This window comes from Mesocricetus auratus, unplaced genomic scaffold, assembly GCF_017639785.1.
Source record: "Mesocricetus auratus isolate SY011 unplaced genomic scaffold, BCM_Maur_2.0 Super-Scaffold_100028, whole genome shotgun sequence".
NCBI lineage: Eukaryota > Metazoa > Chordata > Mammalia > Rodentia > Cricetidae > Mesocricetus > Mesocricetus auratus.
This window is the reverse complement of record NW_024429209.1, coordinates 13,183,559-13,208,798: the sequence shown is the minus strand read 5'-3', so window position 1 is coordinate 13,208,798 and position 25,240 is coordinate 13,183,559. Positions and strand designations below refer to the sequence as shown.

The 25,240-nt window shown below is 45.3% G+C and overlaps 1 protein-coding gene across 1 annotated transcript in view; it reads right to left on the bottom strand.

Moving 5' to 3' along the window:
* Arfgef2 (ADP ribosylation factor guanine nucleotide exchange factor 2) overlaps positions 1-25,240 on the bottom strand; it is a 77,820-nt gene that overhangs the window by 35,221 nt on the left and 17,359 nt on the right. Inside the window, exons 4-14 of the mRNA XM_005074414.4 lie at positions 19,616-19,762; positions 18,364-18,543; positions 17,718-17,973; positions 13,243-13,311; positions 11,351-11,502; positions 10,237-10,367; positions 8,531-8,765; positions 7,600-7,699; positions 6,221-6,360; positions 4,229-4,337; positions 2,835-3,018 (exon numbers count right to left, since the gene is read on the bottom strand). Coding sequence (XP_005074471.1) covers positions 2,835-3,018; positions 4,229-4,337; positions 6,221-6,360; positions 7,600-7,699; positions 8,531-8,765; positions 10,237-10,367; positions 11,351-11,502; positions 13,243-13,311; positions 17,718-17,973; positions 18,364-18,543; positions 19,616-19,762 — 1,703 coding nt within the window. The remainder of the gene's footprint in view (positions 1-2,834; positions 3,019-4,228; positions 4,338-6,220; positions 6,361-7,599; positions 7,700-8,530; positions 8,766-10,236; positions 10,368-11,350; positions 11,503-13,242; positions 13,312-17,717; positions 17,974-18,363; positions 18,544-19,615; positions 19,763-25,240) is intronic.

The window sequence follows — 25,240 nt, the reverse complement described above, 5'->3', positions numbered from 1 at the left end:
ATTAAAGATAAGTTACATATAAGACTTTATACTCATAAAGATAGGATAGATGATGGATATTTTAAAAATCTTGCTAAATGTTAATGAACTAAATATTGTAACTATAGTTCTTGATAACTGTTTTGCTATCTATAATTTTACTATGTTAAAGTTAAAACCTTTCTTTTTATTTACACAGAAAAGAAGACATGATGGGAGATGTCATTTTGTAAATATGCTTCTTTTCTTGGTTAATTAATAAAACACTGTTGATCAATAGGGAAGCAAGATAGGTGGGACTAGGAGAGGTGTAAGATTCTGAGAAACATAGACAGAGTCAGTCATCATGTAGGATGCAAGAGGAGTAACAGGTCTGGACCCTTTCTCCGGTAAGAGAAGACCATGTGGAAATACTTAGATTATTGGAAATGGTTTAATAAATAAGACAGAGCTAGCCAATAAGAAGCCACAGCCAGCAGTCAACAGTTTCATTAAAAAAAAAGTATGGACTTGGTCCTCTAGAACCTTCTATCATCAAGCTTGATGGAAAGCACCATCAACCATCGAGCCATCTCACCAGTCCTGTTCTGGTTTTGTTTTAATTTTTTTTGAGAGAGAAACTTACTTTGCAGCCCAGGCTGGCTAAAAACTCACAGAGGTCCATCTGCTCTACCTATGGAGTACTGGGATTAAAGGTGGGTGTCACTACATTTGGTCTTATATTTGAGACAGGGTTCTCACTATATGACCCAAGCTGGCCTTGAACCCATGGTAACCCTCCTGTCTAAACCACAGTAAACCACCACACCTTAACAGCCCTACAGTCGTAGTTGCCTGTTAACAAAGTCACTCTCCACTCTTTAACAGTAACAGAACCCTGGACACTGAACTGGCCACAGAGCCACCTGGAATACAGGACAGTAGGAACACAAAGTTCAAGCCACTGTGAAACAGCAGCAAGTATGGGGACTTCTGGCTCAGACAAGAGCGTGTTCTCCCTGCCTTCTCCCCTTTCTCCTAGCACATGCATGGGATGGCTGATGCTGCATAGTCATCTGAGATCACGGATAGGTCACACATGTCCACAAGATCCATCATAACAGCCTCAAATTTTCGCTTTGACCTTCCCATCCTCTGCTAAGTAGGTACCAGACATTCACTTTATGCAAAACTAACCAGTGGGTAAGTTTTGCCAAGTCCTACATGGGAGAGGGACAAACAGAAATAGGCAAAGGCCATGAAGACACAAATGGATAAGGACAGGGAAAATTCCACTTATTTAGTCAGCCAGGCCATGGGAGGCCTCTTTGAGGAAGAAATAGTGCCCCATGTCTGAGGGATTAAAACGAACAAAGAGCACCAAGAGAACCATGGTGACCAAGGGGCTAAAAACAGGCCACGTGTGCCAGTGTGCTGTCAGGAGGGGAGGGCAGGGAGGGAGGCCCGAGCAGGGTCAGTTCAGGCACAGGACGAGAAGCCTGCAATGACTCTGGCAGGGGAGGGCAGGGCGTCACTGGTTTTTTCAAGTTCAACTATCACGCCACTGTTCTCTAGCAGTGAGCTCAGTAAAAACTGCTATTTCAGTTGCTGTGGGGAAAACAAAGCACCCAGGGATGGTGAGGCAGGAACACAGAGATCAGCACTTCCATTCAAAGCCTGAACTGCTGACGGGAGCTTACTTACTATTCAAAAGTAGATAGTCCTGAAGACGATGTGCTACCGTGCACAAGAGACTAGGGAGAGACAAGGACTGCACAATCACCACAAGGCTGACGGCACTGTGGTGTGGAGAATGTTAAGTTTCAAACACGCGTGCCCAAGTATGGCAATGGCTACACAGCACAAACGCTTCAGAAGAACCTACACATGGCCAAAGCAAACATGATGAACACTGAGCTTCCTGCTCAGGGAAGAGGCAGTGGCTTCTTCCAGGTGCTATTTTATTTGTTTTGTGATTTTTTTTTTTTGGTTTTTCAAGACAGGATTTCTCTGCATTGTTTTGGAGGCTGTCCTGGAACTCGCTTCGTAGACCAAGCTGGCCTCGAATTCACGAAGATCTGCCTGTTTCTGCCTCCCAAGTGCTGGGATTAAAGGCATGTGCCACCAATGCCTGGCTGTTTGGTGATTTTTTTTTCTTAGATTTTATTTATTGTTTTTTTTTTTATGTGTATGAGTGTTTTGTTTGCATGTATATCTGCAAGGATCTGCCTGTTTCTGCCTCCCGAGTGCTGGGATTAAAGGCATGCGCCACCAATGCCTGGCTGTTTGGTGATTTTTTTTTCTTAGATTATATTTATTGTTTTTTTTTTTTATGTGTATGAGTGTTTTGTTTGCATGTATATCTGCAAGCCACATGCATGTGGTATCCCTCAGAGGCCAGATGAGGGCATCAGACACTCTGGGATGACAGTTAACAGATGGTTGAGCAGCTACATCGGCGCTGAACATTGAATCTGGGTCTTCTGGAATAACAGCCAGTGCTCTTAACCAATGAGCCATCTCTCCAGCCCCTGTTTGGCTTTTAGTGGCTTTGTTTTCTCAGAGTTTACACTGTAGCCCAATCTAGCCTTGAACTCAAGGCTATACTCCTGCCTCGGCCTCTCTAGGCCTAAGCCCCTATGCCTGGCTGTTTTCTAAAGTGTTTTTTGTTGTCAGCAAATGAAGAAATCAAGGCCTCCTGAGCTGCACAAAGGCTCCTCCAGACAAAGCATGTCTCCTCCTCTCATATTCCCAAGTTCTCCCCATGCCTGAGAGCCAGCAGGGCCCCTGTCACAGGAGTCGGCGTCCAGGTCCTAGAGAGGATGCAGCTTTGCTGAAAGCCCTGAGAGATGGCACAGCCCAGCAGTCACACTCACAGCTCGATGCCATGCTCAATGATCTCCTTCTGTTGTTTGATGACCTCAAACTGCTCTGGGTCATCCTGAATGGTTGTCTGGGTCCCTGAGGACACTGTGGACTCCACTGATGTCACACTGCATCGTCTTGCCATGTCAAGGCCTTTTCCGTCCCCCATTTCCTGATCTGGGAGCCTCTCCTGACCTGCAGTGACATGAAAGCAAACAAAACCAACTAAGTAGAAGTTCCAGCTTCAGTGCCCCTTCCTCACACCTACCACAGGTTTGCATCCAAAGGGCACAGGCAACAGCCTATCACTTAAACATTTTCCTCAGTATCACATAGAAATTTAGTTAACATAGAACTCAAACTAATCCTAATAGTCACAAGTAAAGCAAAAGCAAGACACAATAATAAATGTAAGGACTTGCCTTACCAAAATCCAAACTTCCACCACTCTACCTAATTCAGAAGTATGGTGTCTACGAAAGCAAGGACAACAGAATGTACGAGGACAGGAAGACTCATTGAAATTCTCTGGAGTCAGGCCTGACTCAGGGTGGTGGCAGGAATGAGGTCAGGAATGGAGTCCCGGGTAAGGACAGGTCATGGTTCAGAAGGGGAAGCCTGCAACATCTTCATGAAACTTCAGCTCCAGAGATCCGACACCCTCTTCTGGCCTTCTTGGGCAGCTACACTTGTGTGCATATACTCATACACAGACACTCACATACATAGCTTTTTAAAAAGTATGGCTGCAGAGATGGCTCAGCAGTTAAGAGCACTTATTGTTCTTCCAGAGGACCCAAGTTTGAGTCTCACATCAAATAGCTCACTCCACTTTAGGGAATCTGGCCTCCTCAGGCACCCATACACACACAGCATACACACATAGAAAAAAAAAATAAACCCGTAAGTAAATAAGAAAATAAATAATTTTGGCTGAGCAGCTCAATGGCAAATGACTTTACAAGTATACATGAGGCTCTAGGTTCAATCTTTTTTTTTTTTTAAGATTTATTTATTTATTATGCACAGTGTTCTGTCTGCATGTATCCCTGCAGGCCAGAAGAGGGCACCAGACCTCATTACAGATGGTTGTGAGCCATCATGTAGTTGTTGGGAATTGAACTCAGAGCCTCTGGAAGACCAGCCAGTGCTCTTAACCACTGAGCCATCTCTCCAGCACATCTAGGTTCAATCTTTAGTACTAAAAGTACAAGAAACCTTCCCCCTTTAAGTCAGAGTATCTTATCGCAGCTACAGGAAAATAAATGGACACCCCAACACCCCACATGTATTAAAACACACGCTTTACAGTAACTGCAGGTACTTAGGAAACACAACAACTGTTTGTCACAATCCCAGAACAACATGTCCCCACAGTGGCAAGCTGCTCACATTGCTCACTCACCCAGGGTGGCCTGGTGGTTGGGGTTCACATATAGGTCCTTGCTCCATTCCACCATGCACTTGAGAATGGACACGAGACACTCCAGGCCTTTCTTCCTCAGACTGAGCTCCTAGAGGCCCAAAGTGAAAAGTACAGAGCCTTAACACACTTTACCACGGACATTCTGAGGCTCGTGGGCTATCCTGTGAGGCTACCAGGTAATAACTAACACTCAGTTCCACTACAGACAAAGCCCAGGGAACTAATAACAGCTGACATGTATTAATGGCACATCAAAACCCCTAGTCATTCCTAGTAATATCACCAATGTAAGCACTCGAGTATTACCTGTGTGACTTCTAAGTGCAAAGGGTTATCTGTATTGTTTTAAAATTGTCTTTGTGTGCACACACGAACATGTACATGTGTGTCCTCAGAAATGCCATTCACCTCCTTGGGTCTCTCATTAGCCCGGAACTCACTAATTAGGCTAGACTAGCTGGTCAGCAAACTCCAGGGATCTGCCTGTCTCTACCTCTGCAGGACGCCGTCATGATTAGCTTTCTACACGAGCTCTGGGGATCATCTCTGGTCCTCACGCTTTCCAGGAAAGCACTTTACCAACTGAGTTATCTTACAGTCCCATTATTTACTGTGAAATCCTCAGGACCAGAGTTTGGAACTCAGCACCCATTAACAAACTGGGTGACCAGCCCATGCTTGAAACCCTGGCTTTGTTAGGGGTAAGACAAGAAGCTGGCTGGAGATGCTGGCTTCCTGTCTAGCCAAGAAAATAAGAGCTTCAGCTTCAGGGAGAGAGACCTTGCCTCAAAGGAATAGGCAGAATAGGAGAGAGGAAGGGAGGGAGGGAGGGAGAGGGAGGGAGAGGGAGGGAGAATTGCTCCCTTCATAGTTTGTGGAATAAAATACTAGCAAGTAAAACAAAATCTGATAATATTTTAAATAACGAAGTCTTAACCTGTGGTCTAAAAAAAAATATATTATTTAGCACATGAATAATTCTGGGTAGCACATACACCCTAACTACCAACAACTGTGTTTCATTTTAAGGTACACTACAGATAAATAATGCTAATTTTACTTAAACGGGGTTTTTGTTTTTTGAGATAGGGTTTCAATATATAGGCCAGGCCTGCTTGGAAACTGCAAACCTCCTGCCTCAGAATCCTGAGTGCTGGAATTAAAGGTCTGTGCCACCATACCTGTCACATAAGTAGAATTTCTTGAACAGGGGAGAGCTCTTGGACCCCAGATCGACAGCTGGGAGGCCAGCATGGGACTGTTCCAGACCCATGTGAGAATCAGTGAGGAGACCTGGGCAACCTATTGGACCCTGGGCAGTGATCAGTGTTTATCCCTGGCATACAAACAGACATCATGTGTCCATACACAAAGAGGGATGCTCTCTCAGCCTGGACTCTTAGGGGAGTGCCTGGACCCTGCCCTGAGTGAAATGACAGACTCTAGATATCCCCTATTTGGAAGGAAATGGCAATAGGGTGGGAGGCTGGGGGGGATGGCAGGGGGTGCAGGAGGAGGGGACGGAGAGGGAACTGGGATTGACATGCAAAACAGGCTATTTAAAATTAAAATAATAAAAAAAATGAACACAAGTTAAAGATGATCTTGAAGAAAAAGAAAGCCATTATTTTAGACTCACAACACTTTAGACAGCACAAATCCTCCTGTGGCCCTAAGACAACTCTGGCCTTCCTCCAGGAAAAAGCCCAGATGCCAAGACTCTGCATGCCACTCAGGAAGGACTGAGGGCACTCTAAGGGGACAAGTCCTCGACACAGTCAATCTCCTCTCTGCAGCAGTCACCAGACACCTCACTTCTTCATTGTTGTTTCAGGATGGCAGAACCTATGTGTGTGTGTCTTTTGTTCCCCAATGTGGTTGCAAACCCAGCGACAAGTGTATGATGGCGCATTATGATGCTTGTTTCAATTAGTGAACTTTAAAGACAACCACGCACCCTGATGTTTTTACCTGTAGAGGCGTCATGCCCAGCTCATGTCCACTTCTTCCCTGAGCGATTTTGGATAAATCATTTACTAGACGCTCGAAAATGTTAGCAGCATTTAAGTCACAGTCATAGTTGACATAAATATCCACAACACATTGGGCATCTTGGAAAATAACATACACATATTAGAAATCTGGATCCAAGACAAACAATTACATTTTCTTTCTATTTCTTTTTTATTGTTGTCAGGATGGGTATCAAACCCACGGCTTTATGCATACTAGACAAGAACTCTACCACTGAGGCCAGCTATGCTTTCTTTGCCAAGAACATACTCTGTGAACGTTTGTCCAAGGTGACCACAAGTCAGAAGCATGGGGGTGGGGTGGTCTACTGTTCTCAGGCCTACCCACCTCTGTACTATCTGCTTGTAGGCACTCCATTTCACCTTGAAAAGTTCAGTTTCCTCATTAGAAAAGGGGTTTAAAGGGCTGGGCTGAGGAATCACTCAGAAAAAGTGTTTGCCTGACTAGGATAGCAGAAGATCCATTTAAATTTACCTCAGGCCCAGCAGACAGCAGCACCAAAACCAATCTGTCATGATTAGTAAGTTTCTGGGATTTACAAAACTTGGTGCTAACATCAAAAGTGCCCAGCACACCAGCAGGAGCCAGCCATCCTCTACATAAGGTGAGGTGGGCCTTTCTTGGTCAGTGTGAGTGAACCTTTTTTAAAAAGATTAAAAAGTATGAACTTTGCTGGTGGTAGTGGCACATGCCTTTAATCCCAGCTCTCGGGAGACAGAAGCATGTGTGGATCTCTGAATTCAAGCCCAGCCTGGTCTACAGAGTGAGTTCCAGGACATTTAGGGCTACACCAATAAACACTGTCTTGGAAACCTACCACCCCAAAATATTTTCTTAATTCATTTTTTAAAAACTATGTGTAAGCTGAGTATGGTGGTATACACTTTAAACCCTAGCACTAAGGAAGCAGAGGCAGGGGGCTCTCTATGAGTTTGAGACCAGCCTGGGCTACATAGTAAGACTCTGTCTCAAAAAGGAAAAACAAAACAAAACATGTCTATGTTGGTTTGAAGGTTTATACATATGGGTGTTGTGCCTAAAGGGGCCAGAAGAGGGGTCAGATCCCCTGGAGCTAGAATTATAGGCAGTTGTGAGCCACCTGATGTCGGTGTTGGGAACCAAACTTGGGTCCTCTATAAGAGCAGGAAGGGCTCTTCACAGCTAAGCCATCACTCCAGCCCTGTGAATGAACTCTTTAATGGAAGGATTTTTCTCAATCATTCATCAAAACACTATAAAGAGGAACTGAAGATCTTGATTTGTGCTTGGCAGACAAAAGCTTCAGAAGCTGTTCTGAGTGTCCCAGATGAACGTACCTGCACAAATCCTCGTCAGGGTCTGGATAACCATCCAGCGGTGCTCGAAAGAACTTGTGGATGTTTCTAAGATGTTCAGGAAAATCTCTTTGAAAAAGACCTGTGTGTCATAAAGACAAGGGAGGATTCAAGATGTAAACGTCTTAGGGTCAGGCAGCCCTGAGGCAGCCTGGGCAGAGGGCAAAGTGGGATGCATACTTGCTGAGGGACATAGAAGCCCAGCCTAGTTGATGGACAGTTAGCAGGGACTCACCCAGAGCTGAGGAACTAGTATAAGGCCCACATATATTGAATCGAGAAAAATCAGAAATTTGTATCTGTGCAATATAGTGTCTCCTCTGACAACTAATTCAAATTATTCCAAACAATTTGAGCCCAGACAGACATTAGGGGTGGATCTGAAAACACAGACCATGACCTTAAATCTCTGGTGAAAAGAACTTTTCTTTTCTTTCTTTCTTTCTTTTTTGTTTGTTTGTTTTTCAAGGCAGGATTTCCCTGTGGCTTTAGAGGCTGTCCTGGAATTAGCTCTTGTAGACCAGGCTGGCCTTGAACTCACAGAGATCTGCCTGCCTCTGTCTCCCGTGTGCTAAGGATTAAAGGCGTGCGCCACCAACACCCAGTGAACAGAACTTTTCTGACAAGGTCTTTCCCACTCATTCACAAGTTCCACTAGGCAGGCCAGCTAGTAAAAGGGCACCTTACTACCGTGTCGAGGCCACCAACATCTTACTTGCTTGCCTTTTTTAGAGATAGGGTCTCATGTAGCCCAGGCTGGTCCTAAGTGAACCCTAGGCTGTCCTTGACCTCCTGACTGCTCTGCTTCTAGCTCATGAGAGTTAGGATTACAGGCATGTGTCATGCCTGACTCACAAGCAGGCTTCTCATCTGCCATTAATGTCCCCAAATAAAAACTAACTGAAGTATGTACCTCTATCTGCATTTTCAAGTGCATCTTGAAGTTTGAAAGAAGAGTAAGAAAAATAGCAAGTGAGAGCTCGAAGACATCAGGCACCGAGGACACGCCATTCTTGGACAGGGCCACACACAGGTACTGCTTAATGGCAGTGACAAACATCTCATGGCTCCTGAAGACTGGGCCAGCATTCTGCAGCACGGAGAGCAGCAGCTGCAGGGAAACCACTTTGGAACGAAGTTCGTGAGACCTGCGAAGGCAACGAAAGACAGTGATGGCGTGCTAGTAGGTGGAATGCTAGACAGGAGGTTGCTTTTCTCCCTTTGTTTTGAGATAGGGTCTCACTGAGTACAGCTAACCTGGAACTTGTGACCCTGCCTCTGCCTGCCAAATATTGGGCACAGACCAAAACAGTATGTTTCTGGAAAAGCCTTTGATCTTTAGCAGTTACTGTGTGACCAAGGATGACCTTTAACTCCTGACCAGCCAAGGAGAACCTCCTGAGACCAATGATTTAAGACTTAGAAACAGCACCCACATGCCAACAGGGTTCAGGCACAGAGCAGGAGATGGGTCCCTTGGCACCTACAGGCCCTCTGAGAACAAGAATGGCCAACTCATATTCCTTTATGTCTGTTCCCAACACAATGCGGATAACGCGCAAGAACAAGATGAGAGTTGAGCCTGGAGAGTCAGCTCTAGGCTGGATCCACGCAATTATCTCACAATGCTCTCCTGGGGATTTGGTTCTACACTTTCACTCTCTATCCGTCACAAAGACAGGGCTGTGACAACAGTCATCCTCACAGGGTTTAGAATCACCTAAGAGATAAGACAGTGAGGGGTGAGGCAGGAAGTGGCTCAGCAGGTAATGGCTGCCTGATGACCCGAGTTTGACCTCTGGAACCCATGTAAAGTGGAGGAAAGAACTGACTCCACAAAGTGTCCAACAATTTCCACAAGGGCACACCAGTACACATATCACACACAAATACAGTAATTTCCACAAGTGCACACCAGCACACACATCACACACAAATACAGTAATTTCCACAAGTGCACACCAGCACACACATCACACACAAATACAGTCATAGTGAAGACTGAAAAAAATGGAAAACACTCATTAGCCATTTTCCTAACTGTTGTCACAATGCTTGACAGAAGGGCCGAGGGTTATAACGAGCAATCGGAAAGTACGCCACCAGGTACTTAGGACAGAGCTACCTCATTTCACTCCGTCAAGTTTTCAAATGCAGTTCTGTCACTTGGGTGACCTCGAGTGAAGCACATAAGATCTGAAATAGTTTTCTGGCTCTAACTAAAGGCAGTTTTCTTCTCTCCACAGTACAGACACTGTGGGCCAGCTACTTCACTGTGGAGAGACACTAGACTCTGGAGCTTCAATCTTTGTTCATGAGAGCCAGAAATGGAGTCTGCAGGCATCTTGTCCCTTCACAGCCTCACAGGGAGATTAAACCCATTAATCAGTACAAAGACAGCACGAAGTCCATGCTGTTTTCAACATACAATCCAAGAGGAAATCTGGGCAAGATTCTAGGTAGTGAAGACATGGAAGGGAGTGGGTGTAGGGACTGCTTGAGTTGGAAAGCTGTGAAATCATCCCACATCAATTCTGTGGGGACCAGGGGAGGGCAAAACACAGAACACAAACTTCCAGTTCATGAGGTAGCCGATTGCCATAGCTGCTGCAAGCTTACTTTGGATCTGGAGGTCCTTCCCCGAGAGGCTTCATGGACAGCTTGCACAGGGAGCGGAACACCAGGAAGGCATCCTTCTGTAGAATGTGCGAGAACCTAACAGCCACTTGATGTCCTTGCACATCTGGTTCCTAAGGTTAGAAACAAAGGGAAATCCAAGAAGAAAAGGAATTATGTCATGGAAACTTAAATTCCTGAATTTATTCAACTGGGAGGTGGGGTGAGAAGACACAAAATAGAAGCCCCGAGTAATTGTAAGCCTGTCTGTGAGAGGCCAGGTATTGACACACACACCTGTCATCCCAGCATTGTGAATGGAGGTTGAGGATCAGGAGTGCAAGGTCCTCCTCAGCTACACAGTGAGTTCGAGCTCACAGGGGGGCTGTTTAAGAACCTCTCTCAAACAAATGAACAAACAAACAAACAAACAAAAACCAACCAGGTGGCAGTGGCACACACCTTTAACCCCAGCACTCAAGAGGCAGAGACAGGTGGATCTCTATAAATTCAAGGCCAGCCTGGTCTACAGAGCCAGTTCCAGGACAGCCAGAAACCCTGTCTTGAAAACAAAACAAACTAACTAACCCCACAGAGACCAGCAAGATGATTCAATGGGTAACAGTGCTTGCCATTCAAGCCTGACAAACTGAAGCCACGTAAAAGTAGAAGGATAGAGCACAGGCAAGTACATGTTCACATATCACACACACACACACACACACACACACACACACACACACACACACACACACACACACATGGGGAGGGGCGGTAATTAAGGATATATATGTACATAAGGCAGAGGCAGACAGATCTCTGTGAGTGCAAGGCTAGCCTAGCTATACAGTGAGACCTGACCCCCATCCGCAAAAAACAAACAAACAAAAACATCCCAAAAAACAAAAAACAGTTCAGTAGTGATGGTATATATAAGCAACATTAGAAAAGGTAACTCTGCTCTACAGAGTATGAGGCCAGGGCTGTGCAACCACACCTGCAGGGCCTCCTTGCACAGCCACTTCTCTGACAGAGATCTAATTCTGTAACTTCTAAAAGCGTGCAAATGGAAGGGTGTCCATAGGAGAGATGGGATGCAAGACGCGCGATGACATACCAGATTATCTGCTGAGGACAGTGACTGCCTGTCGTCGGCTATGCCATTGGTCTGTGAGTTTTCGTCAACTCCTGGGTGAACAGCGCATTCCTGGCACTCTAGGGCACTCAGGACTCCGTCCGGCTCTGTCAGACCATGCTTTTCTGCTGCTTCTAAGACATAAATGCAAAGTCATTGCTCAGTGAGTGAACCCCAAAAGGCTGCCTGAGCCAGACTCAGCACAGATGCCCCTTCTCCCCCAGCCTTCACAACACAGTGGTGCTTAGGCTTCTGGCCTGACTCTTACCCACAGCATCTCTGCCAGGGGCACAGCAGTCAGTGTGTGACTCCCCAGAGGGGTTCACTCACAACACCTGCAAAGCTGTGAGGTGCAGCAGCCCTGCCCATCCATCCACTTCTAAAAAAGACTGGAAGTAGCAAGACAGCCAAACCAAGATTTATTTAAAGGGCTAGGGTTAGTAACACAAGAATTGAGACACAGCTTAACAAAACAAAAATAAAACTTAGTTACAAGGAAAAACAGACCTTAGCTTCCTGGAAACCATGTAAAAAACAGGAAAAAAAACAGCTAAAGAAAACATACCTGATACTGAGAAAAACAATTAATGAGGGAGGAATCGGTTCCACCTCTTCATGTATGCACGGGACAGTGAAGGACTTAATAAGCAGCCTTCAAAATACGGTTTCTCTTGGATTGTTTGGTTTGCTTGTTTTTTGAGGTTTCTCTATGTAACCCTAACTGTCCTGGAACTCACTTTGTAGACCAGGCTGGCCTCGAACTCTGAGATCCACCTGCCTCTGCCTCCCAAGTGCTGAGATTAAAGGCATTTGCCATCACACCCGGCTTCAAAATATTTTTCTAAATAGAAAGTTTTTTAAAATTATGTTTATTTATTGTGGGGGGGGCAGGGGACAACTTGAGGGAGTTAGTGCTCTCCTTCCACCATGTGGATCTTGGGGACTGAATTAAAGTCCCTAGGCTTGGTGGCAGATATACTTTTCTCTGCTAAGTGATCTCAATGGCCAGCAATAGTTTTATAAAACATAGATTTACTTGGCATGTTATTGACCCAGTGCTACTACATGACAGGCTGAGGTATGACAAGGCAAACACAAAGTGTGTGAAGGATGGCAGGAGCTACTGTCGCTCTTTAAAGGCCTTGCTACGGAGCTAAACAAGTGCTGGGCTCTCTGGAGAGCCTGGCTGCACCCTAGTTAACAAACAGAAGGCTCAGAGATATAGCTTTCCAACTATGACATCAGGCTGGGATGTAACTCGGTGGCAGTAACTCTCAAGTGTGGAGTATAGCCATATAAAGAACTGCAACATTTTATGAAAAAGAATCAACATTTCCATGTTTCATGTACTCAACTACATAATCAGTTGTGTTCTACTATGTCTTTCATTAAAAAAAATCCTAACTGCAACCTGCTACCATTTTTGTAAATTTCTGTCCAATTAATGGCACTGGAACAGTGTTCAACATGCAGCCACTGACTGAGTTTGGGCAAAGACAAAGGACCCAACATCAAGGCTAGCTCTATCAGCTGACCAGCACTGAGTGCACTGTGGAGGCAGACTGGAGGCTCCCAACGAGCACCACCTCCCTGCAAGCCGAACCCCACTGCTGTGTGGACTGCACACATAATGTCTGATGCACAAGACATATGGAAGACCCCTGTGTCTCCACTGTAGACCATGGCCCTCACCTCAACCTACACAGAGCAGAACCAATCACTGCAACCAAATCGAAGCTGTGTGCCAAGTGCAGGCCGGAAGGCAACAGCAACTCAGTTTCCAAGAGCTCCATGAGTTCAGAACTCCTATCCAGATGCTGCCTGAGGGGCCCCACAAAGGAAGAGGTATTAGGAAAGGCGGGCTGTCCACTCACCTTTCACAGCAGATGTAACCACATCCTCTAAGATGTCCTTCACCACCTCCTGGGCTCCGTCATCAGTGCCTACATAACACCCCAAACACGCACACACAGGGTGTTCCCAGGGAAAAGAAAGAGGAGGAGATTATGGCAATGGCCTTCTAGAGTCCTGCTCTAGAGGGCAGAAGTGCAAATGTGCTCCCTCCACCTCCATCTGCCAGCAGAGGACCCCTCAGATACAGAACCCAAGGGAAGGATCTGCTTGGATTTCAAGTCTCACTCTCAAGAGCACTGAAACCCTGCCCCATCCTTTCCTCCTTCCTAAGAGCCAGCGGCTCAGCCCAGGCCACTCCATCCCCACCCCTAGTGAGAGCTGTTCTGAATCCTGGCAGAACCAAGGATGGACTGCTCTGTGCCTGCACCAAGCTCTGACAAGTGCCTTGCCGGGCTCCCAGAAACAAGCCTGCCTAGACTTTACCATGAGCTTCCTAACACGACAGTTGAAGATTGACTACATTTCAGATGAAATTATTCTGCCAACTGGCAAATGTTTAAGCGGGAAAGGTCCAACATCTCTAACTATTTTGTAGGAAATTAGTCCCAGAGAAGAGCTATTACAGAGTGAACAGCTCTGATTAGAATGTGGAAGTGACATCACTAGTTAGAAAACATGGCATCATCTTGAATGAACAACAGCAATGAGTGTGAGAGTACTTGCCTCAGTGAGGACTCTAGCCAGACCTGGGCTTAGCCTTTGAGGTTCTGGGGAACAGAGCTGAGCATTTTCATTTTTAACTGTCACTGAACACCCATAACAAATCCACTCGTATGAAATTACTGATATCATATCCTTTTCTTGGAGGGAAAAAAAGAACCTGAATGGTAGCTGAGAAATGACCCAGCCACAACCAAAATCTTCTAAATAAATTTCTTTATCTCAAGACCATGACTTAGACTGGATTACAGCTACCCAAACCTCTGAGTTTTCACACCATCCTTCATGACTGTTGCTACATTTATGTCCAGTTACATCATCACACATGCAATGGCATTCAATTTACCTTAAACAATGAAACCCACAGATATCAACGAAAGAGGTGCTAATTACACTGTAGCAATAAATGTTAAAGTACAAATAGCACACTTACCACCCATATAATCATCTACACAATGACCTGTCAACATTAAGTCTAGATACTTCAGGAATGGCTTTTCCCCCTTCTGGTACTGGAGACTGAACCAGGGCCTCACATATTGGACAAATGCTTTACCAGGAAGCTCCACTCCAGCCCATGACTAGGTATTTCTCAGTTCCTGTTTAGTTCCAACACACTGATGCTATGACAGTAAAATTATGCTGATCATTTCTAACTGTACTGTCTGCTACACAGAACCTTGTTCACATTCAACCCACAGAGACATGAAGTCATGTTAGCAGAGGCTCGGGTGGCTCAGTGTGACCAGAGGCCATAAAGTGATGGCTGACATATGCAGGCTTGCAGGTGTGTGTTGTTTACCTGTGAACTACTCATAAAACCTTTCAGTCAGTGGCTAATAATTATTAACTAAAAGACTGCTCAGTAAATAACACATCTGGCTTCTATGAAAAAACAAAGCCGGGGGGCTGGAGAGATGGCTCAGAGGTTAAGAGCACTGCATGTTCTTTCAGAGGTCCTGAGTTCAATTCCCAGCAACCACATGGTGGCTCACAACCATCAATAATGAAGTCTGATGCCTTCTCCTGGGCTACAAGCATGTACACAGGTAAAAAACTGTATGCATAATAAATAAATAATTTTTAAAAAAAAGAAAGAAAAAACAAAGTTGGATCGTGGTGGAACATGTCTGTTATCTCAGCACTCTGGAGGCAGAGGCAGGTGGATCTCTCTGAGTTCAAGGCTAGCCTGGTCTACAAAATGAGCTCCAGGACAGCTAGAGGTGTTACAGAGAAACCCTGTCTCTAAAACAAAGAAACAAAAAACCTGAAGTCAGGCCAAGCATGCCTTTAATCCCAGTATTCAGTAGGCAGAGGCAGGTTGATCCCTGTGGGTTTGAGGACAGCCAGGACTACATAGCGAGACCCAGTCTTAGGAGGGAGGGAGACAGACAGACAGAAAAACAGACAGACAGAAAAACAGACAGACAAACACACACACACAGGCAAGAGAATGAGAGAAAGAACCACCCTGTCTCAAAACAAACAATAGTAAAGACATTTCTGAAGCCAGGCCTGGGAGGGAGGCTGGTAGGCTGCAGCACTAACTACAGGAAAGTTTAAAGTAGAAAAGTCACAAGTTAAGGACCCCTTAATCCCAGCACTTGAGGGGTAGAAGCAGATGGATCTCTGTTAGGTGCCAGGGCAGTCAGAGCTAAAAAGTAATACTATGTCCAAAAAAAGAAGGAGAGGAGGAGGTAGTGGTGGTAGAAAGAGAAGAAAAAACAAAAGGCTCTTTAAAAAAAAAAAAGACCAGAGAGAACTGTTTCACACAAAAGTAGATCAATAGGGGACTAAAGTGAAGGCTCTGGAAATGGTTTGCTTGGTCCGCTACCAAGGTGGGGATCTAAGTCCCTCAGGTTCCCAAGCCTCCATCCTCACCTGTAAACCCTGAATGAGTATATAGGGAGAAGGCATTCATGCACCTCCTAAGGAAGACTGCTCATTCCTGTCACCCCTCTGACCCCAGAGACTAAATCCATAATAAAAAATTCCAATTAACCAAATAGAAAGCGCTTCCAATTAGCTAAAGCCTTCACTATTTTTTATTTCCAAAAAGAGCAATAAAAATTCCACATCAACATGGACTTCCCTTTCCTTACTGCAGACTTTCCACTCAAATAGCAGCAGAGTTGCCCTTTTCTGAGTTCTCCTGCCATTCCTTCACACTGCAGATTGGCAAGGGTACAGGCCGGACCTGTAATTGCACCCATGCAAACACAGCAGTTGGCTCTTTATCCATGTCTCTCCACAGCCAGGGATCCAATGAAAAGCAGACTAGGAACCCTCAAGGAAAACACTTCTGTTCAAAAACACAGTGGTACCCCACCATCATCACTGCCAAAACAATACAGTTCACCATATGCACAGCACTGACTTGTATGGGGTAGCCTGATTCACTAAGAGAGAGTCAAGCTAAGGTACAGAAGGATGTCACACGATGCTCTTTATCACCATAACAGACAGCAAGAAGGCCATCACCAGATGACCAGACTTCACTCTTTGCCCTTGGCCCAGGACTGGGAGTAAAAATAAAAAAGAAGCCAGGTGGTGGTGGCATCATCAGTCATGTGACTGAAGCAGAGATGAGATCTGCTGCAAGGCAAGTCAGAAACACTGCATAGAGCAAAGAATGTGGGAGAAGAATTAGAACCACCCAGGAAAGACAAGGTCTTGAAAGACAAAGATCTTTGGATCTGGCTCAGACCACTGGTTCCAGAGGAGATGCAAGCCAGCCAGTGGCGGCACATGCTTTTAATTCCAGCACTCGGGAGGCAGAGACAGGAGGGTCTCTGTGAGTTCAAGGCCAGCTTGGTTTACAGAGCAAGTTCCAGGACAGCCTCCAAAGCTACAGAGAAACCCTGTCTCAAAAAGCAAACAAAAACAAAAAGGAGATGCAGATATTCCTAAGTCATCACCATTTTATACTTAAATCATTTACTGTCTAAATATAACCAAGCCTGGCATATTTTAGTTTTTCTTTTTTAAGATTTTCTTTATTTTCATATTTGAGTGTTCTGCAGTATAACTGCAAGCCAGAAGAGGATATCTGGTCCTATTAAGATGGTTGTAAGCTGCCAGGTAGGTGCTGAGAATTGAACTCAGGACCTCTGGAAGAGCAGCCAATGCTCTTAACTGACTAGCCATCTCTCCAGTCCCTATTTTGTTTTAAAATGGAAACAAAGGGCTAATAAGATGGCTCAGCTAGTAAGGGTGCCTACTGTCAAGCTGGACTTCATGAGTTCTATCCTCAGGAGAACTGACTCTCACAAGTTGTAGTCTAACTTCTTTGGGTGCCCTGTGACATATGCATATCCATGCTCATACCCAAGAAGACACAAACAAACTTAAAAAAAATTAAGCAAACAAACAAACAAAAAAAGTCAAATGAGTTTTGTTTGATAACTAGAAGACAACAAAGCTGTCTCCATGCCATGAACCTGTCTGCTCACATGCCTGCCCATTTGGTGTTCTAGCTCCTCACAGGGCCTATGCATGGTACCAGACTGCCAAGTACTAACTAATCACCTAGTTAACTCCCTGTTGAGATCAAGTGCCCCAGATTACACCTATGTGCTAAGACTGACAGGAGCAGCCACAGGGCGGCTCCATTCTAGGATTTCATCTGGCCTCACTGGCCGTACCCCATGCAGCAAGAGAAAAGGGAGGCCAAGAAAAGGCCCAGAATAGACAAGCTGCCCCCAGGGGTTTCCTTAACTGCTAGCTCACACTTCCCAGTGTGTCCCACCCCCCCCCCAGGAAGACACCATCTCACCCCTGGAATGCTCAGCTGAACCAGAGAGCGATGAGCTTCTTTCTCGGTGAGCCTCTCCATTTTCTGAGCTCACTTTTCCTAGGCCACTCCTGGCATGATCACCGTTGGGCAAGTCTGTTTTTTCAGGCGTCGTTGGTTTACTTTGGGCCTGGCTCTGTTTCAATTGGCTGAATTTGGGAGATCCTGCTGTGGCCTGGATCACAGGGGACTGAGGTTTAGACTGGATTGGTTTTTCCAACTCTCTGACTTCCTGTAACTAAAACACAATAGAGAAGGATTCCATCTAAATGGTTCTAGCATTTTAGTAAGAAACAAAAATTACAGCAGACTACTGTTTTAAAACATTTTAATCATCTAATAATAAAACTTTTGTGCTGTTTTCCTGGGTGCTGGGGTTAAACCTAGGGCCCTGCATATACAAGGGAAGGGTTCTACCGCTAAGCTATGCTCCCAGCCCAGTATAAAGTTTTTAAAAGGAAGTAAGTCTAAAGCAAACTTAGAACATGACCAAACTTTCAAAAGCCCTGCTCCAGTTGCCCCCTGGTTTTAAAATCGGAAGGAAAGGATAAACTTTCAAGTGCCAGTGGCCCTGCACACAAATGAGCAGATATCAGCAGGACATGTGGCCAGCTCAGCTGTCACTCACCACTTGGTTTTCCATGCGGGTAAAGATGACATTCAGCATCTGGGTAAGCGTGGCCTTGGCTGTGGTCTGATTGATGAGGTTTTTGCTGGCCAGATAGATGTTGTAGCATGTCCTCACTGTCTGTAGGATCGTGCCCTCGTGGATTTCAATGTGTGGGGAAGTCACTGCTGTCAGCAGAGCCTGAGACACAGCACAAACAGTCACAACCCAGAATGCCCATGTTCCCCCTGGACAAACTTTTCTAGAATAGTTGAGGTGTACTGAAACTTGCTATATACAGGCTGGCCTCAAGCTTTCAGCAACTCTCCTGCTTCTGTCCCACAAGTGCTAAGATCACATATGTGCAGCAATGCACCCAGCCTTATTTTTCTAAATTCTCTGGATGACTAGTAACCTGAGCCAACTCATATTGTTTGAGGTTTAACAAGCAATTGCTAATTCTAAAATTCACATCACTTGAAATAATTAAACTGTGTTCTAGTGACAAGTTAAAAAAAATTTTTTAAATGCTGGGCAGTGGTGGCTTACACCTTTAACCTGAGCACTGTGGAGGCAGAGGCAAGAGGATCTCTTAGTTAGAGGCCAGCCTGGTTTACAGAGTGAGTTCCAGCATAGCCAGGGCTACAAAGAGAAACCTCGTCTTGAAAAACCAAAATTATATATAAAAAAGAAACACTAAAAAAAAAAATCCTGAAAATTCTGAATGTTGACATTGGTTGAAGAAAACTAGATCCTTCCCTTACAAAACGCACCCCATGATTTCACCCACAGGAATCACAGTACCACCCAATTTCCTACTGGGTTCAAAAAGCTTTAAGAATGCTGAGATACTTGGGACCTAAGATCTGGAAGGATGCCTTCATCCATCCCCCTCCTTCCCTGGCACACTGGCAGCACAGCTCATGTCAAGGCTTCCTGACAATGAGCATGGGACACGGAAGAAGAGCTGGGAAGGCAGGAGTGGGCTCATGCTTTAAGAGTACCAATAAAGACTTGCAGAGCGATGGATGGCTGGGACCCAGAATCTCCAGCAAATGAGTTCGTAGGTGATACAGCATTCATTGCTGGTAGGGTTGTTTGCTAGGGACACACCTGGTCCTACTCTGCGCTTGTGGCATGCTCATAAGTCATGCTGCTAACAGAAGCTCTAAGTAATATTCCAACCCTTCTGTTCCAGCTCAACATCACCCAAGCAACACATGGTAAATTAAAATCCCACATTCCCAAACCCAGACCATGCAAACAGAAATACCTTAATTATTTGTAACTGAACCCCTTCATCCGTCTGAGGGCCCTGAAAACAATTGCAAATGGTTTCAACAATCCTGTCGATTAGCCGCTTCCCAGGAGCTCCACTGTCTGGGGCGTTGCCAGTGATGTGCCCATATGCGATGAGTTTCTGCACAAAGAAAAAACAAAAGGTTACAAGTTTCTGCCTGGCTAGACAAGACAGGAGGGATGATGGCAAGCACTGCTGTTCTGAGTACAACCTTTAGCCATCTCCTAGTGGGTGAGCTGACTTTCAGAGGGTACCTGACTATGCCACCTCATACCAAACCTGGACCTTGGCACAAAGAGAGACCTTCGAGACAAAGATCAGGATAAGCTCTACACCTGGCTGAGATTTGGAGTCATCCAGAGGGCCCATAAAAATGCAGTCTCCTGGACCTCAACCCAGACATTCTGAACTGGAAGTTATGGGGCAGAAACTCAGAACCTGTTTTGTTTTCTCAACTGTCCAGGTGACTCTAAAGGCCAGCCTGACTTAAGGCCCAGACTTCCAGGCCCAGGTGCACTGTACTTCCAGGGAGCAGATAAGGACTCGGATGGCCTATTCTGTGTGTAGCTGCACTTCCTGCCTTTGCCTACACAGGCAGACAAGTGTTCCTGAGGTTGCCCACAGAGCCACCACCAAGGTACAAGGACAGTGGCCACCCTGCAGAAGCTTGCAACATTTCTGAATGGTTTTCTCTACCACTAGCTACAAACCACTCATTCAATAAGCATAAACAGAGTAAGTGTGTGTGTGTGTGTGTGTGTGTGTGTGTGTGTGTGTGCACTCTGGAAGCAGAGGTAGGTGGATCTCTGAGTTCAAGGCCAGCCTGGTCTACAAAATAAGTTCCAGGACAGCCAAAGGTACACAGAGAAACCCTGTCAAGGAGGCAGAGGGAGGTAGGGAGGGAGGGAGAGAGGGAGAGAAGGAGGGAAGAAGGGGGTGGGGGGAGAGAGAGAGAGAGAGAGAGAGAGAGAGAGAGAGAGAGAGAGAGAGAGAGAGAGAGAGAGAGAGAGAGAGAGAGGGGCAGGAAGGGGGCTTAAAACAGAAAGAATACACAATGGAGTGACAGAAGGAACAGACTGCCTGCCCTGTCTGCTGATCAAGCCCAATTCTGGGACCCAGAAGGAAGCAGGCAGAATGGAGGACAAGCCAGAACTGTTCACCCCCACCCCAACGTGCTGCTGCTGGGCAGGCTCCTGAGAGGGTGGGGCTGGCTTCAGGTGGACAAGCACTAAGTTCTGACACTGCTTTTCCCTCTTGACATTAAGATTCAAGTCCATTAGGATATGAGTGGATGTGTTACAACTTCCAAAATATCCATGTTGGAAAAGAGATTCCCTGGGACCAGAGAGCAGCTTGCTGTTTCAGAATCACATCTGGGTTCCATCCCAAGCACCAAAAAAGACAAAACGGGCTTCCAGTTGAACATGGTTACACAGCATTTGTGAAGTTGAAGCAGAAAGATTATGAAACTGATGCCAGCCTAGGGTATATAGCAAGAACTTGTCTCAAAACCAAAAATAGGACCCGGTGTGGTGGTCTCATAGTTTGAATCCCAGCACCTGGAAGGAAGAAGAAGGCAAATATCTGGTCTATGTAGCAAGTTCCATGCCAACCAGGAATAGATAATGAGATCCTGTCTCAAAAATAATAATATTAAATAATTCACTTTAATTAAGGGCTGGGTAAATAGTTTCATCATTAAGTGCCTGCCATGTAAACATGAAGACCTGAATTTGATCCCTGGGGGTGTGGGGAAGCCAGGTATAATGGTTAACATGCCCTTGTAATTCCAGTGCCAGGAGGTGGAAATGGGCAGATCCCTGAAGCTTGCTGGCCTGACAGCCTAACCTTATTACTGAATCCCAGCTGCCAGTGAGAAACCCTGTCTCAAAAAATCAAAGCAGACAGCTCCTGAAGAATAACACCCGGTTCATCTCCTGCCTCTACATGTACCCAAACACATGCACACACAAAACCAAACAACAAAAAGAGCTAAAACTCAATGTTTGTGATATAAATAGAACAACCCAGGCCAATCATTTCCTATACGCTTCACTGGGATTTAAAGAAAACGGCACTCAATTTTTCTTTGTCTTCTTTTGAGACAGAGACATATATACCACATCTTGAACTTCTGACCCTCTGGCCTCTAGCTCCGAATGCTGGGATTACAGGTCTGCATCACCATGCCCACTCTATGCTGTGCTGGAGACTGAATCCAGAACCTCATGCAAGTTAGACGAGCATGCTACCAGCTGTCATATCCCTGGCACTAACTTTGTATCTAATTTTTTAAACAATTATTTATTGCCCAAGTGATGGTGGCACACATCTTTAATCCCAGCACTCAGGAAGCAGAGACAGCCTGGTCTACATAGTGAGTTTCAGGACAGCCAGGGCTATAAAGAGAAATCCTGTCTTGAAAAAAAATGTGTGTGTGTGTGTGTGTGTGTGTGTGTGTGTGTGTGTGTGTGTGTGTGTGTGATTTGCCTACATGTATGTCTGTGCACTATGTACATACCTGGTACCCGTGGAAGCCAGAAGAGGGCATCAGATCCCCTAGAATTGGAGTTACAGATGGCTTGAGTTACCATAAAGGTGCTGGGAACTGAATCTGGGTCCTCTGGAAAAGCTGCCAGTGCTCTTAACCACCAGGCCTCTCTCCTGTCCCACTGCTGTTGCTTTTGAGAAAGGGTCTTCCTGTGTAGTCCTACCTGGCCTCCATCTCTCAGAATTCCACCTGTCTCTGCCTCTACACATAACTTGCATTTAATTTTTATCTTGACCTTATAAAAGTTCTACTTTTGTATGTTTATAATGAACAAAGTTTAGTAACAGTACATATGTTAAGTTAAAATATACTGAGATATATTCCAAACATTACTAATATACCACCAGACAAACATTAGCTTAGCCAGGTCCTGCTCTGGGGCAGTGTGGACCAGCAAGTGTTAGAGGAAAGGAACGCAGGACTCTTAGTGTTGCAGAAGCTGCAGCAGGGAAGTCTCTAGGCTTCTCCCAGCAGGAAAGAGCATCTGTGTTAACTGTGCTGGTTACAGAGCAAACCCTAAAGCACCTTTTTTCCCGGCACCTCTCCAAAATAAATGAATGACAAGGCACAGTGTAGGTGACTTCAGCTGGTTTCACTTCTCTCAAAATCAGACTTCAGCACTAGATTCTGGCCTTTGTTTTCCAGGATATGAGTTTCCTCAACTGCCAGGAAATTCCAGTCAAGCAGGCTTAAGAAGGCAGCAGAAGGTGAGCTCTTTTTCCATTTAGTCTTACAGGGTGCCCACCCACCTCCTAAAGATATGAAAAGAATAGTGTACCTTATGCCTTATATGCTAAACAAAGAGACCCCAGTGTACCTACTAAACTCCAAAGAACTCCATCCAAAAGAACCATACACACCTTAAGCCTCAAGACTCCCAGTGAGCGGAAGTGAAACAGATGCCACGCTGTTTAAAATCATGCATACACAGAGTTCCAGGAACTGAAAAGGTCAGGTCACAGGGTGACAGTTAAAAGCAAGGGTGCCAGGTGTAGTGTGATGCATGACTTTAGTCCCAGCACTCAGGAGGCAGAGGCAGACGGATTTCTGAGTTTGAGGTCAGCCTGGTCTATTGAGAAAGTTCTAGGACAGCCAAGGCTACACAGAGAAACCCTGTCTGGAAAAAAAAAAAGAAGAGCAAGGTCAGCCATCTCTCCATGGAGGACCAGGTACTGAGCATGCAGGTCAGGTGGTCTCCACAGCAACTATTCACCAAAGCTACAATGGTGGGAAGCCAGCCTCAGATAAGCAAATAAACACACATCTCTCTGCTGCTATGACTGAAAGTTGTGTCCCCAGATCCATATTCTTAAGTCCTAGAACCCAGTGACCATTAGGAAGTTGGGCCTTTGGGAATTAAACGGACTTAAGGCCACAGGGGCAGGGCCCTCACAATGACCTCTGTGCTTTATAAAAAAAGACCAGAGGGCTAGCTCATACACACTAGAGCACAGTGAGAATATGGCAGTCTACAAGTTGAGTCAGAGTCCTTACCAAATCAGCCAGGGACTTGAATTTGGACTGCCCACCCTCCAGAGCTATGAAAGAGGGCTTGGTGTCCTGTAGGATTCAGTTATCACAGTCCAAGCTGAGACAACTGTGTTCCAACAAAACTCCACAAAAGCAGACAACAGATCAGCATTAGCTTTCTGGTAAGATTGTGTGGGATTAGGAAGTCCTACATAGCCAACAAGCCCGTTACTTATGGGACAGGCGACCCTGAGCAGGACTGGCCACTTTACTACCTTGCCTCAGTCTCTTTGACTCTAAACAGCTCAGAGAGTTCTTACCAATCTTAACAAGGTGATGGAGATGAGGCACCTGGGGGGCAGTGACAGCCCAGGGAAGGGTGTGACTTGTCATTCCCAGTAGATATGTTAGCCATCATCAGGACCAGCTCCCAAACTAAACCTCATTATGGGGAGGAAACAACTAAAATTAAACATGTCAAATTTCCTCAGAAAAAATTCACAGCATCAAATATTTTAGGAGAGAGTAGGACTGAGCCTGCCATTTAAGAATTCTTGGCTCATTAGATGCTTCACATAGGACAATCTGTACAGAATTATCTGGAATGAAAGAAATGGTTTTGCATTTGGAAGAACTACTTTTGTGAAAAAAAAAGTTGTCATCAATCCTAAAGAGTATGCATATTAAAGAAAAGAGATTAATTGAGTAAATATTGGACTGAGGATGTCAAAAATGTAGTATGCCCTGCCACTTTGCAGTTCTTTGCCATGGCAGACAGAATCAATCAATGATAACATTCTTTCTCAAGAAATATGGGTCTTCCTGAGGCCCCATGGTCCTTCCAACACTCTCTAGGCAACCCTAACAGAATCTGTTCACAGCTTCCTGTTCCAGGATATACTTCTACACTAACTGGACTGCCCACTACACTAAGAGATGGTCAGAAACTTGGAGCTATCTACAGAAAAACAAAAATAAAAAAGTATGGCTTGGGAACTAAGGAACCTGAGCTGTCCTGTCTCTTACAACACTGTCAGACAGGCTCCCACTTCTGCATTCCTGGGTCTCCAGCAGTTAGGATCATCTGAGGACATCACTGAAGCTCTAACTGTAGTCAGTCCTCATCACTTTCAGACTGTGGGTTGCAGATACACTCACTTCTCACTCATCCATTCACTAACTCCTCACTCACTCACTCATTCCTAACTCTCCCATTCACTCACTCACTCACTCCTCACTCCTCCATTCACTCCTCACTCACTCACTCATTCACTCCTCACTCACTCACTCATTCACTCCTAACTCACTTGCTCACTCACTCGCTCAATGGATTTGAAAGACCCAAATCAGAACTGTGGAACTTCTGTGGTTACTTGGAGAAATCTCAGCTGAGGTGGAACAAGGTGACACTGCTTTCTTTTAGGTTTTTCTCAGTATTCAAGTGTCTTTTCTGTGATGTTTTCCTGAATGGCTTTCACAGTTTTTGTCCTTTGTGCTCTTTAAAATGCCCCCTAGTGTGTAAGAAAGCACTTCCTAGAATTAAGGAGCAAGAGGGCTGGGGCTGCCTTAGAATTGCA